The 14,334-nt window shown below is 50.2% G+C and overlaps 1 protein-coding gene across 3 annotated transcripts in view; it reads left to right on the top strand.

Annotated features, from left to right (window-relative positions):
* The window catches only part of LOC308462905 (trinucleotide repeat-containing gene 18 protein-like), a 124,435-nt gene extending 118,988 nt beyond the window's left edge, over nucleotides 1-5,447 (top strand). For all 3 annotated transcript variants that reach the window (XM_080980895.1, XM_080980894.1, XM_080980893.1), the window contains 3 exons: nucleotides 896-1,132; nucleotides 1,619-1,693; nucleotides 2,777-5,447. In XM_080980895.1, the coding sequence (XP_080837021.1) occupies nucleotides 896-1,132; nucleotides 1,619-1,693; nucleotides 2,777-2,983 (519 nt within the window). In that variant the 3' untranslated portion in view covers nucleotides 2,984-5,447. The remainder of the gene's footprint in view (nucleotides 1-895; nucleotides 1,133-1,618; nucleotides 1,694-2,776) is intronic.
* The last annotated feature ends 8,887 nt before the right edge of the window (nucleotides 5,448-14,334 follow it).

Raw genomic sequence — 14,334 nt, 5'->3', positions numbered from 1 at the left:
TGCAAAGGTTGCATGACACAGGATGTGATTGAATGTAAATACAGCCTTGGCGAATGACAACAACAATATATTTATATCCTGCCCATCTGGCTGGGTTTCCCCAGCCACTCTGGGCGACTCCCAACAGAGTATTAAAAACAGAATAAAACATAAAACTTTAAAAACTTCCCTTCAGGTGTCTTCTAAAAGTCAGATAGTTGTTTATTTCCTTGACATCTGATGGGAGGGCGTTCCACAGGGCGGGCGCCACCACCAAGAAGGCCCTCTGCCTGGTTCCCTGTAACCTCGCTTCTTGCAGGGAGGGAACTGCCAGAAGGCCCTTAGAGCTGGACCTCAGTGTAAATAAGTTATGATGGATGTAATAATGGAATACTGAATGGTATAGTTTCTGTAAAATATGCAGGAATTTATGATATGCAAAATGAACCATGGAAGGAGAAGAACGGAAGTCGTTGATATCTTAAGGATGTAAAAATGAGTACAGTCATACTTCAGGTTGCGTTTTTTCAGGTTATGGACGCACCAAAACCCGGAAGTACCGGAACGAGTTACTTCTGGGTTTCGGCGGTTGCGCATGCACAGAAGCGCTAAATCGCACTTTGCACATGCACAGAAGTGCTGAATCGCAACCTGCACGTGTTCAGACGCGGTGCTGCGGGTTGTGAACGCTGTGGGTTGTGAACGTGCCTCCCGCATGGATCACGTTCGCAACCCGAGCTTCTACTGTACTTTAAATTGTAAAAGAGAAAATTTATGTATATTAAATTTTCTATTTTACAATTTGAAGTACTCGTTTTTACATCCTGAGGATCTCAATGAACCTGAACACAAACACTAAAAAAAAATGTGTAGAGACTCTGAGCTCACGCCACTCTGCTGTTTCTCGATTCCACAGAGGCGTGGGATGAAGGGGAAAGCCCGGAAGCTCTTCTACAAAGCCATTGTCCGCGGAAAGGAGATCATCCGCATTGGAGACTGCGCTGTCTTCCTGTCGGCAGGCCGCCCTAACCTGCCCTACATCGGCCGCATCCAGAGCATGTGGGAATCCTGGGGGAACAACATGGTTGTCCGAGTGAAATGGTTTTACCACCCGGAAGAAACCAACCCTGGCAAGAAGCTCAACGAAGGCAAGGTAGGAGACCCAGGCGTGACCTCGCAGCACCATCAACCAAGGATTCATTGAGAAACGAGCCAAGAATCGCTGGGGAGTTTGCTCGATGGGTGGAAGTCTCTATATATTAGCTCAGAGCGAAACTTAGTGGAAGAATAAGAAATCAAGATAACAGACGTTTTATAAACGAATGGTTTATTGCATATTCACACCTCAATTGCAAATACATAAAAACATTGGCAGGATTATTGTAATAACCTGCAGTTTTGTAAGAATATATATTTAAAGTAGATAAATGAACAAGAAAATTAAATGGATTTGGATATGCAAAAGATATTTAAAAATAACTTTTAGGGAACCGCAGAAAGGGGGGGAGGGAAGTCAAGTTTTGAAATGTTAAAATGATTTGAACAGTTCTGGGCTTCGCCTCCTAATCTCGCTTTCCCTTTCTTGTTCCTCTCCTCTCCTCGCCAACCCCAACCGCCCCATCGCTCTGCTTGTTGCCAGCGCTGGGATCAGAAATCCAGCAGGAGCCTTTCGACCGCTCTCCAGGCCTCCAGTCAGAGGAAGGACTTCATGGAGGTGTGTAATAATAATAATGATGACGATGAAGAATTTATACCCTGCCCATCTGGCTGTAAGAGAAGGCAGCTGGCGTGGGTGGTTGAAACTGGTATTTGGGACGTGTTCCAGGGTCTCTTGACTCCTCGCAGAGCTGTGCTCCTTCCTGAAGATTGCAAGGGGGGGGCGTCCTCTGGGGCGGCACTTCATTTGCAGAATGCTCTCCCTGGGGAGGCTCATCTGGTGCCTTCATTACATTACCCAACTGATGCAGGCTAGAGTTTCAAACTGCATTACCGCCCAAATGAAAAGCGCCTCTTGCTCTGTGAAACGCCCTGAGACCTCCAGGTATAGGGCAGTATATAATAATAATAATAATGATGATGATGATAATAATATATTATTTCTACCCCACCGATCTGGCTAGGTTTCCCCAGCCATTCTGGGCGACTCCCAACAAAATATTCAAACATGATAAAACATCAAACATTAAGAACTTCTCCAAACAGGGCTGCCTTCAGATGTCTTCTAAAAGTCAGATAGTTGTTTCTTGACATCTGATGGGAGGGCGTTCCACAGGGCGGGCCCCACTACCGAGAAGGCCCTCTGCCTGGTTCCCTGTAACCTTCTTGCAGGGAGGGAACCGCCAGAAGGACCTCAGTGTCTGGGCTGAACGATGGAGGTGGAGACACTCCTTCAATACAACAACAACAACAACAACAACAACAACAACATCTTTAGGCACTAGACAAAAACTGTTAAACTATCTATGGCCACTGTGAAGAAGGGCCTTCTCCTGCCCACCATTTCTCTTAGCGAGGCTGTCTGGCGTCTCCTGCCAGTCCTATGCAGGATAGGTACTTAAGAGGCCTAAGGGACCAAAAAAAGCCAAGATTCCCTGCCACCACCAAGAGGGGAGTGAGCCTCCCTCTGCCTGAGGCCATTGGCTCATTTTGTCCAATAGGTGGACCGGTTCTGATATTTTTTTCCCTTCCTCCCGCTTTGGCTTTGGGAACCCACAGCCCAGAGGTGTGTTCCAAACTGCCTGCTAACTCTCTCCTCTCTCTTCTCTCTCTCTCTCTCCCTTTTCCATTCCTCCCCCAGCGAGCGCTGTACCAGTCCTCGCACGTGGACGAGAACGACGTCCAGACCATCTCGCACAAGTGTCTGGTGGTCGACCTGGAGGAGTACGAGCAGATGTTGAAGACCAAGAAGTACCAGGACAGTGAGGACCTCTACTACCTAGCGGGGACGTACGAGCCCACCACGGGCATGATCTTCAGCACGGACGGGGTGCCGGTCATCTGCTAACCGCTTCTGGGAAAGGGAATTCCGGGAGGCACCCCGACACTCCCAAAGCATTTGGATCAATACAGCCCACCCACCCCTGTCCGAGGGGGGAGGGAGGGAGCAGAGCGGGGCAGAAGAGAAGTTAATGTGCCTGTTTCCGACGACAGCATGATTGTTTAAGTGCCCAGCCGCATTGCGACAAGACAGGTTCCGGAATACGAAAGAGGTTCGCCTTGCCCAAAGGGATTTCCCGAAATCAGCTGAGATCCAACAGCTTGCCTTTCCTGCAGAAGAAGGGAACAGATTTGCAGGAAAAGAAACGGCAGATCAGATTCTGCCCCTCGGCTTTGTGGCCACAACCCCTGAACTTTTCCCTCGGGTTCAGACTTCCGTAGGATATTTCAGGACACTGGTCATGTTTTTCTCTGGACTTTCCGATTCCAAGGTGACCCGTCCCACCTTCCCTCGCCAGCCAACTTTTGCCAGGGCAGGGAGGGGGCAAACCGTGCGTTGACTGCCAGTTAAGGAACACTTTGTTGTTGACTCTCTCGCCTCAAAGGACCTCTTCTCCGCTCTCTAGCAGGGAACTGATACAGGGGAGCATCCCCGAAATCTCCGGTCGCAAGAGGGGCAGGGGGTCGCTTGGGCGCAAAGAACTGTGGGCCGACATCCCTCTTAGGTTACGAGGAGCCGAGCAGACGGGCGAGGAGATAAGGTGCTGAACCATTTTCACAGCACGGGGCTGGGGGACCCCTCTATTTTTGGGCCAGCCCCACTTCTCCAACCATTGGGGGGTTGTTTCCCAAACAACAGCATTTCCCTTCCTCGTGTAAGTTGAATGTAAGTCGCCCAGTCCTTCTTGGAAACATCAGATATTCTATAAATAATATTACACAGTTTGGGAGGAGAAGAATCGTGTTTTGCTGCTGGTCAATTTGCTGCTGCCTCTTCAGGAACCCAGAAAAACACTTTTTCCTCCTCCTATTTTTCTTTTCTTTTTTACGTCTTCTGGACCCAGCGAGCTGCCTTCTGAAGATGTCCACGCAGAACGAGATGCCTCAACTCGCTTCCCACCCCACTTCTCCGTGCCTCCCCCCCCCCTTGGCACTACTTACGAAGGGCAAGGAGGAGACTGGCACTTGCAGAAACCTCACGTTTCCTCCCTCCCGCCCCCCGCAGGATGGCGGGATTCTGCGCTGAGCTAAGTGTGGACCCAGCACATGCCGAATCAGATTGTTTTCCTCCCCCAAAGTTTGTGAGTGTCCATTAATTCGCCCCTGGATCTCTGCCGTTTTCCACCTCCCTTTCTGGGTCCACAGCTCTGGACTTTGCAGGGTACGAAGCCCACTTGAAGTAGGGACGACCAGAGAGTAGGTTGGTTTTGAGGGACGGAGGCAGAGGACTCGAATGACGACACAGTGTTTTTGCACTTAAGAAACCTCACACACTACAAGCCCAAGACGCCACGATTGTTTCTGCCCTGAACAGAGTGTACAATTCAAACACTACAGAGGGGAGTTACTTCACTTAACTCGGACAGGTGTATTTTTTTTAAAACTACCTGGTACAAAGAGAAATACCACAGACCTGTAGCCGCGGAGAGAGGCGCCATCCCATCTCCCCAAATTTTGCAATCCCCTCCTTTTAAAGAACCACAGTGGTGCTGTACTGCCTGCCTTCTCCCGGCTTTCCGAAGACTTTGGTGGATAATATTTCTAAAAGCAACATCAGTCACTTTGTACAGTTTTAACGTACCAAAAGACTCGTAATGTGCCCCTTTCACACACACACACACACACACACACACACCCCATCCCTGTATTATAAGCTCTTTAAAGGAAAAAAAACAAAAATTTAAAAACAGAGAAAGGAAAGGAGAGGGGGAAAAAGAGAAGAAGCAAAAATGGATTCAACTTTTTAATTATAAATATAAAGTATAAATATATAAATATATATAAATATATAAACTTTTTTTTAAAAAAACTGTGAAAAAAAATTATGAAATTATAAAAGCAAAACACAGTCTGACATTTAGAGTCTTATTTTTTATTTCCCGTTGGATTGTGACTGTAAAAAGAGAGAGAGAAGAGAACACAGGGGAAACAGGAGATCCAAAACGTTGCTTCCACACGAACTGCGTACTGTATCTGTGGAAGCAAACCTTGCGCGAGCAGATGTTTGAAGAGAGATGCAGAGAGAGAGAGAGAGAGAGAGAGAGAGAGAGAGAAAGAAAGAGAGAGAAAAAAAGAGAGAATTTATGTGAATGTTAAATAGAAAGCACTTAACTGCCCATTGCCTTCTATGGAACACAAGGATATTTTGCAGACAATCGAGAGGAAAGGAGCCAGGTTTTTTGTCCCTTTCTCCCCCCCTGTTGTTTTATGTTTTCGATTCGCACCCCCCCTTTTTGCATTCTGTTTGTTGCCGAATTATGTGCGATCCTTTTTCATAAAAAAAGCAATTGAAAAACAAAACAAAAAAACAACCCGAGCTCTGCCTTTCTTTTGTCGTCTTGGTTTCCCCCCTCCCTTTAAAAAAAATAAATGATGAGGGTGCGATCCTGTATTTGCTGAAGCCGAAGGAGCTGTTAAGATGGGGCAGAAGGCTCGTGGAGGTGGCTGCCCCACGCTGAGAAAGAGGTCTGTTAAAAACCCCTGCGGAGAGGGTGGAAGGAGTTGGGTTTGGAGCAGGGGGGAACAGGATCCCAAACACCCACACAGTCCCAAGGACACGACAGAAATCCACACCCGGACAGGCTCTGGTTAAGGAATTCCTTTGGCTCCAACGGGAGCCAGGGAAAGGCTCTCAGTGGCAGCCACGATAGCAATGCTCTCCCTTTATAGCTCACAGCAGTAAACTCTTCTGAAGACCAGCTCCTGGAAACTGCAGGAGGGGAGAAGGCTCCTATGCCAGGATCCTGCCTGTGGGCATCCCTTTGGGGCAACCGGTTGACCCCTGTGAGAACAGGATGCTGGGGAGTGGCTGGATCCACCAGGGCTGTTACGTTCTTATTGTGGGAACATTCAGGGTGGCAGAAGAGGATATATTGTTTATTAATATCCTTGCTAACTTGTGCTAGCAAGTTCCTTTAAGTAGCGGAGTTTACATTCCCCTTTTTACATCCACAGCCGATAGCTGGTTGCAGGCTCGTGTGAGCCTCTCACTATTCTACAATTCAGTCTGTCTCAGAATTTACGTTCCTGGTAAGTTCCCTCGAATCCCTCTTAAAAGAAAAAAGATGTGGCAATCTTATTCAAAGTCAATAAAAGAAGTTTACTCACATCAGTTCACAGTTGGGATTCCGGAAGGCAGACTTAGTTACAAAGATGTACATGCGGGTCTAACCCATATGGGGGAATAATCCCAGTGCTTCTGCTAGCTGAGAGCTGGCAGAGCAGCCCTAGCTAAAAGCTGGTCAAATGAAGAAGGAAGTCAAAAAGAGAGAGAGGGAGGTTGCTGTGTAACTCGTCCTTTTGTTATGTTCTGTTGAGCGTCCAGAACTTGGGCGACTTGGGCCCCCATAACCTGTTCCGTTCAGCGTCCATCTCGGCTGCGAGCAGCGGGACTCTTGTGGCGTCCAGTCCGCTTCCACTGTGCCAATCTGCTTCTCCCGGCTACAGCAGAGTATCTTGCGCAGCGGTGCCTGTGTGGAAGGAATCTCAGCCATGCAGTAAAACTCTCGTACAACAGCTGCTTCTATTCTATGAAACTTTATTGTACAGCAGCAAAACAACAACAAAGGCATGATGCTTCTCCTGTCACAGCCAAAACAGAAAGTAAAACTTTTCACATAACAAAGTACAACACCCGTATGTGAACACATCCCACTGACAGGACGTTATTTCCCTTGAGCTGTTAACCCTGTAAGCTCTGGGTATCCTCACATGTTACCTGGACAGGTTAGGTCACGCCCACCTATCACATGCAAGAGGAAGGATGTTCCAGCCAGGAGGATCAGGAAGTTTTGACTGGCTGGACCAAACATTCCCTCGCATGTCTTCTCTAGCATTACAAGGAATGTTGTACTTGACTGCCTTGGATCACATCCCACACTTACAAAGGGTGGTATCTCTCCTCTCCCACTTTTCCTGCCTCCTTCCGTTCTGAGCTGGTGATGGCTTGGCTGCTGCAGAGCTAACAGCATCCTGTTCTCTCAGTGCCTGTGGGATCTGAGTGCAAGAGCCCTCTGCCCTCTTGTCGGATTCAGAAGCATGTCTTGCTCTGGAGCCCTCGTGGCTAGTAGCCGCTCAGAGTCCTCCATGCCCAGCCCTCTCTTAAAGCCATCCAGGTTGGTGATCACCACTGCCTCCTGTGGCAAGGAGTTCCAGAGGTTGTGCGCTGCCGCCACCATCAGTCTCATAAAGTTGAACGAAAAAAGCAGAAGACCCAGTGAATCAGTTCATGCATAAGGTCCGTACATGTATAAGTGTCTATTACACCTGCCTGTTCATAGAGTCCAATAATCCACATGAAGAGTTGTTACAGTTCCACAGAATGCTTTCACAAAGTCTAAGACAAGGATTTCCAAAATATTAGCCTTGTTTCACCGTCCTAGGCTTCATCAATAGTACAGGCTCATATGTGATGTTACACTGCAACCCCACAGTCATACCTCATGTTCGGTTTGCTTCAGGTTGTGCGTTTTCAGGTTGCGTCCTGCTGTGACCCGGAAGTACCGGAAAGGGTTACTTCCAGGTTTCACCGCTCACACATGTGCAGATGCACAAAAATGACGTCATGCATGCGCAGAAGCGGCAAATCACCCGTGCAGGCGCAGATGTGGGTTGCATTCTGCTCATGTTGCGAACGGGCCTCCGGAACGGATCCCGTTCGCAACCAGAGGTACCACTGTACCATGCTATAAGATCCACTATCCTGTAACATTACATATGAGCCTGTACTACTGATGAAGCCTAGGATGGCGAAACAAGGCTAATATTTTAGACTCTCTGAAAGGATTCTGTGGAAATGTAACAACCCTTCATGTGGATTATTGGGCTCTATGAACAGACAGGTGGGATAGACACTTATACATGTATGGACCTTATGCATGAACTGAACCACTGGCTCTTCTGCTTTTTTCATTGGACTTTATGAGACTTCCGTTGAAATCTACAATTTGATACAATGAATTGTATACCTTATTTATTCAAAAGTACATCCGCTTACGCCTTGTGTGTTTATTGACTGTGCTTCACGTAAGCAGAGGTTTGTTGTTGTTTTGCTGCTGCCACCATCAGCAGAGCTTTGGGCCAAAGGAGCCATGAATTCCTAGCCATATGATGGCCCGGCGCGTGTGCCCTCCTGCCTCACAGCCCTGTTTGCCCTGAGAGTGGCCAAGTAGAGAATCCAGAGTTTCTAGACATGAAACGAGTCCTGTCCCTTTTTCATCCTGCTGGGGCTGTTGTGTTCAGAGGCCTGGCTGGCCCTCAGCCTGCTTCCCCCCATACCTCCCCCCACTCCGCTAAGGGTTACGGCGCAAATGAGCCAAGCAGCCTGGAAGCAAGGAATAAAAGGCCACCTCTCCACAGTGGGGGGGGGGTGTGTGTGTGGAGAAACCCCACAGTTCACCCTGGCAGTTCCCGCAAAATGTGCTCCCAGCATGAGCATTTGAGCCACACCATGTCTGCTGCAAGCTGCCTGCTGCATCTGTTCACAATCCAGCCCACTGGGGCAACCCCACCTTGTTTTCTGCAGCGACCCCCTTTTTCCAAGTGGGGAGGCCAGACTGGGAGTAGGGGTAATGTTGGCTATTTGGAGGGGCGAAAGCAAATTTCAAGGAGAGATGCAAAAGGCAATGTGATGGCCTGGGACTCGGAGCCAGACGAGTCTCAGTCTGCACCGGATCCTTTGCCTCAGGCATCATCTGAACCAAGTCTGGGGCCTGATTCTGAAGAGTCCCAGTCTGTATAGATTCCCCTGCAACAAACACCAGCTGGGCAGAGTCAGGGGCCTGAGCCTGCCCTGGCTCCAGATGCGGGGATGACCTAGTTGCCTCCAGCTGGGCCATCACTTACAGCTGCCCCACTACCGGTTTCGTCAGGAGAGGCTGAGGCGGCCTCTGGGTCTAGTAACCCACCAATGTCTCCCGAGCTGCAGAGACTGAGGTCTGAGAGAAGGAGAGACCTGAGTACTCGCAGGAGGAGTGCTCGCCTTCGGGCGAGACAGGGAGGTGAGTCACTGGGGGATCAGGACTGGCCGTTACCCCGACAAAGATAAAAGGCTGCTGGACCCTGCCCCAGGTTGTGGGAGCAACGTTGCTGTTTGCCAGAATCTGCCTGTGATCCTGTGCCTGACCTTGCCTGGTTTCCTGCCTCGTGTCCTGCCTGGGCCCTGTCGGACTGACTCCTCACGGAACCGTTGGATTCGGGACCGGACCTGGACCGCGTTACTCGGGTTACCCCCGGGCCTAGCACAGGCAAGGGCACTTTCCTACCTCCTTCCCACTGTCTTTAGTTGGCCAAAATATGCCCCAACTCTCAAAAGGCTATATCATCATCATCCTCGGGAATAAAAGGTGTTTGGAGGAAGGAGCTGGCAGGGGGCAGCGAATATCCCCCCCCCCCACCTTGAAATTCACCCTATCCTGAAATTACTCCAATAACCTTTCAGATTACAATAATCCAACAAGCTCAACGTGGGGCTGCCCTGGAGGACAACATGGAAGCTTTGACTGGTCCCATAAATCTGTCTGGGCTTCCCTTTACAGTTCATATATCCCCTGTTTTCAAATACCTTTCCTGGTTGCCAGTTTGTTTCTGGGCCCAATACAAGGTGCTGATGTCAGAAGCCCTGAAGGACTCGGACCCCAAAGACCTGCAAGGTTGCCTGCTTCCCTACAGACCTTCTGTGGGGTGCTGAGATTGACAGAGGGGGCCCTCTTGGTTGTTCCTCCATCCTCAAAGGCTTTGGGGGGGGGGGCAAGGGGAGAAGGCCTTCTCTGTGGTGGCCCCTGAGTTGTGGGACTGCCTTCTCATAGAGGAGTGCCTGGTGCCTTTATTGCACAGTCTCTTTTTAGGACATACCTTATTGGGGGGGAGATTCCAGTTTGCTTTAAATGTTTACATATATGCCCCAGGAGCTTAGGGTTTGTAAATAATTACTCTCTTTTATTAGAGGTGATTTAATTTTGCCCTGCCTTAGATTACCAAAGACTTTTTTTTTAACTGGCTCAAACGTTAAATTTGCTAGATCTATGGAGAGTAAGACAGCTGTTTGATAAATAGTTCACTTACTATTCTCATGTTTATTATAGCAGTTCAAGAATAGACACTCTATGGCTGTCTGCAAATTGAGGCAGAACTTTTTTGTCCTGTTGAAAAGCACGCCCCAAACTTTGGTCTTCCTTTGGTGTGTGTCCTTCCCCCCAGCAAAAAACAACCATCCTGTTTGTCAGTCTTTTGGAAACATCACAAGTTTGGGTTTGGAGTTAGGATACGAAGGGTATCTTATACCATCGCCTGGTCTTTAAAGGGACAGCCATAAGCTCTGCCACTTTGGCAAGAAACATCACAGTACTGAAACAGGAAGAGTGTACCAGAATAATCAGTGAGTACATTATGCCAAGGTGTGTCTTCCAGCTGCAGCGCCCACTGGCGCAGCTGTGTGGTGAAGGCCCAGCCCTGCTAGGCAGGTGGGCAGCTGCTTCTGAGTCTACACACCTGTATGAAGTCCTTTGCCCCACATCCGCAGCAGACTTTTCTCCACTGCCGGCTGAGCAAGCTTCGAGTGGTGGCGGCTAATTTCCCAGTTCCCGACACCTCCTTCCCAAGCAGCACCCACTAGGAGACACTAGGCTATGGGTGCCTTCAACGTCGCCATCTGGTGGTTAAAGGGCTACAGCCTCCCTTCTTCCTTGCAGGCCAGTCTGGTGTGTAATTTGCACAACTTTTGCCTTGCCTTGCCTGCTCCTTTCCAAGGCACTTGCAGATAAACTGCACATATATTTTTTTTTTCTCTGCACTGCATCCACCTGCATGCATACTTGGGGCTGCATATTCAGAGACAAGCCGAGTGGTTCATCGGAACATAGAAAGCTTTATACAGACCCACCTGGTCCATCAAGCTCAGCATTGCCTGCACGGACCGGCAGGATTTCAGGTATGTCTCTCCCAACCCTACCTGCGACCTGCTTGCAAGGAAGACCCTCTGCCACTGAGCTGCAGTCCTTCCTTGTTTGATCCCAAACTGCCGTCTCACACAGGGACAGGGAACCTGCGGACGTCCCAATGTTGTGGGAGTCCCACCAGGCCCCCTCAGCATGGCTGGCTGGATCTGTAAGGACACAAGGTCCCTGCCCCCCAGCCCCTTGGCATCAACATGACCTGTCCAACATCCAGCCAAGCCTCCTGTGGTTAACTTACAAAATGCACTTTAGGGGCTGAGTCAGGCTACTGCCCCATGGTGCTCAGAATCGCTTTTCTGTTGACGGTTGTCCCAGTGGCGTAGCGTGGGGGGTGCAGGGGGGGCTGGGCGCAATGGGCGCAACATCTGGGGGTTAGGGTTAGGGGGCGCAAATCCACGGGTTAGGGGGCGCAAATTACTTGCCTTGCCCCGGGTGCTGACAACCCACGCTACGCCACTGGGTTGTCCGATTATCCTGCCTTGCTCCCTGCAAGACCCAACGCCTGTGCTGGCAAGGGGCAGCCGTGGGCCCTTTGCTGCGCCCAGAGCAGGTGTCTTGCCCCTTGACCCTCACCAGAATCCTAAAAGGAGCAACCGGGATGCTTCTTTCTGGCAGAGGTCTTTGCCAGTCCTGTCTGCTCTACCACTTTGTGATGACCTTTCACCACGAAAACGAAAACGCCCGGATCAGACCAGCAGTTCTGCAAGCAATGCCTGGTCCCTCCTCCTTTTCGTTTATTTGTTTCAAGTGCTGCAATCAGTGGGGCTGGTTGGGGGAATCGACAAAACGTACAGGTTTCTGGTTGCAGAAAAGAAACATGGCTGGAGATTAATCTTCGCTGGTGGGGAAAATCAACAGAAGCCTTTGAAATGCACAGGGATTGTTGGTCCAGATGGTCAGGATATAAATAATAAAATTGTTGTTGTTGTTTGCACAGAGAGGGGTAGTGCTTAGAGTGTCAGATGTGGGCGACACCAGGGTTCAAATCCCTACTTCCCACATGTTGAGGGCGCCTCTGCAGGAAGAACGAAGTCTGCGCACCCGCAGTTTTATGCTCCACCAACCCTCCTTGAGACAGAAAAACTGAACTGCAAGTGCGTTTTCTGTAGGGGGGACATACCCAACCCAACAGTTTTATTTGTCAGCCAACACACATGCACACACCACACGCACACAAGACTTCACAACGCCCTGTCCTCCTCGAAGAACCTGTTCCGTGACCCGGCCCGTGGCTCTCGTGGGTGCAGGCCACGGAGGGCTGGCTGTGTTGAACAAGAGACACACATAGCTGGGGGCGAGGGGGGAGCTGGCAACAGTGTCCGGGCTGCAGCGCTTCAAGGAGGGTGTGCCACGCTAACCGGATTATCAAAACCGGTGCCACGCCGAGTGCAGAAATGAGGCCGACAGCGGGACTTTGGGGGCCGGGGAGGGGGGGTTGCACACATGGGAGAAAGAGACAAAAACAGACCTTTGGCAGAAGACACAGAGCTGTGGGAGCCTAGTGGGCGAAACAGCCGCAAAACAGCCGAGGGGAGGATACAGCTTGAGGCCGGGAGGGAAGGGGTGCTTCTTCTCCGGCACCCTTCCCCACCCACCAGTTTCCTCTCCACATCATATCTGAGCAACCCTCCCCGTGCACACACACCCCTTTTTCCGTCTGCAGCTCCTGGGAGGGGTTTCCCCAGATGTCCAAGACAATTGCTGAAGGCAATCTGCATCTTGGACGTTCTCGGTGCGAAAAGCAAGCCGCTGTTAGCAGCTAGCCGGCTTCAGAGAGGCTGTCTGCCATCACGATGGCGCTGCACCCGAGAGATACAAGTTTGGCGCTTCTACAAAGCAAGGAGATCTGTCCCGACTTGTGCAGAGATACATCTTGTGCATCTCTGCTTTTGGCAAGCTCATTTTGGAGACAGGCCAATGGAGAGGGGTCTGCAGCTAGGACAGAAGAGGCCTTGGGAGTAAAACTGTCCACCTGGGTGCAGGAGCAGAAGGTTTTAGGGGTTTAGCTTGTTTGCTTCATCAATAAAAGGCATGGGGGAGATACAGAACCACTAACTTGCTTCTCCCATCCCTTAATACTTTGGAGTAAAGATTCCTAAAACTCTTAGGACCAGATAATTTATCCATGTGACCTTTCTGGCCCCCGAGAGATAACAGCCAATTTATACATCCGGCAGGGGCATAGACAGGGCAGTCTCTGCTTTAGAAACATGCGAAGATGGGAAATCTGTTTGAATTCTCAGTTTTCACATAACTGCCCTGCACTTAGAAAGGTAGCAAGTAAGGCCTTTTTTCATCCCGAACTCCCTGGAACTCAGTTCCAGCCCCTCTCGGGTTGGCACCATTGCCATTCTAAGAGAACAAGCGTGAGTTCCAGCACCTCTTTTTCTAGAAAAATTGCACTGGTAGCAAGTCAGGGAGAAGACCCAACTAGGCCCTTCAACATGCTAGCTTTCTATGCGAAGGGAGCTGTTGATTCTGAATTGAGTATTTTTCAAATTAAAAAAAACTACTCCCCTGCAGCTTTGCGCAGTGTGATCCAGACAAAGCCAAACCACACACTTACTCTCCTCTGCAGCATAAAAGCAGTGCACCTGTTTTAATTTCAATTGGACAAGTCTCACGACGGGACAAAATTTACCACCACGGGACCCAGCAGCTTTGGGGGGGAAGGCTGGTGTGTGAAAAAGCTGCCTCAGTGTTCCTGCCTCCACCCCGGTCGAAGCCCCTCCAAAGTCAGGGGGAGACAAAGCCATACCCCTCCCCACTTTGGGGCAAAGCCGAACCCTTTCTGAATCCCCTTCCCCACAAACTCACAGAAGCTGGGCCACCCCAGCACTCGCGGCAGCACTCGCAAGGGGTCCTACCTCGCAAGGGTGGCAGGAGAACTTGCATCGGGGTGGGAAAGGGGCCAGATGGGAGCAGGGATCTGGCCCCTGGGGGAATTATCCTGCACCGAAAAGTAAGAGCTGATTGACACTGGAATGGAGTTCCTCAGAAGGCAGTGGACTCTGTTTCTGTGGAGGTTTTCTTTTGGGTGGCCGCTTGTCAGGGACTCTTCAGTTCCAGCTCCTGCATTGTAGGGGGTTGGGATGGATGACCCCTGAGGGTCCCCTCCCAATTCCAACAAGCCTTGCGCAGGAGGAGCTTCCCCGCTGCTGGTCCTTCCCCTTCTCAGCCAGAGCGAGGAAGATGGTCGCTTGGCGTTTCCCAACACTGTCCGGCAGCTGCTCCTGCAGAACGGCAG

This window comes from Podarcis pityusensis (assembly GCF_964106645.2).
Source record: "Podarcis pityusensis genome assembly, chromosome: 14".
Classification (NCBI taxonomy): Eukaryota; Metazoa; Chordata; class Lepidosauria; order Squamata; family Lacertidae; genus Podarcis; species Podarcis pityusensis.
The sequence above is the reverse complement of the archived record's forward strand: the minus strand, read 5'-3'. Positions and strand labels throughout refer to the sequence as shown.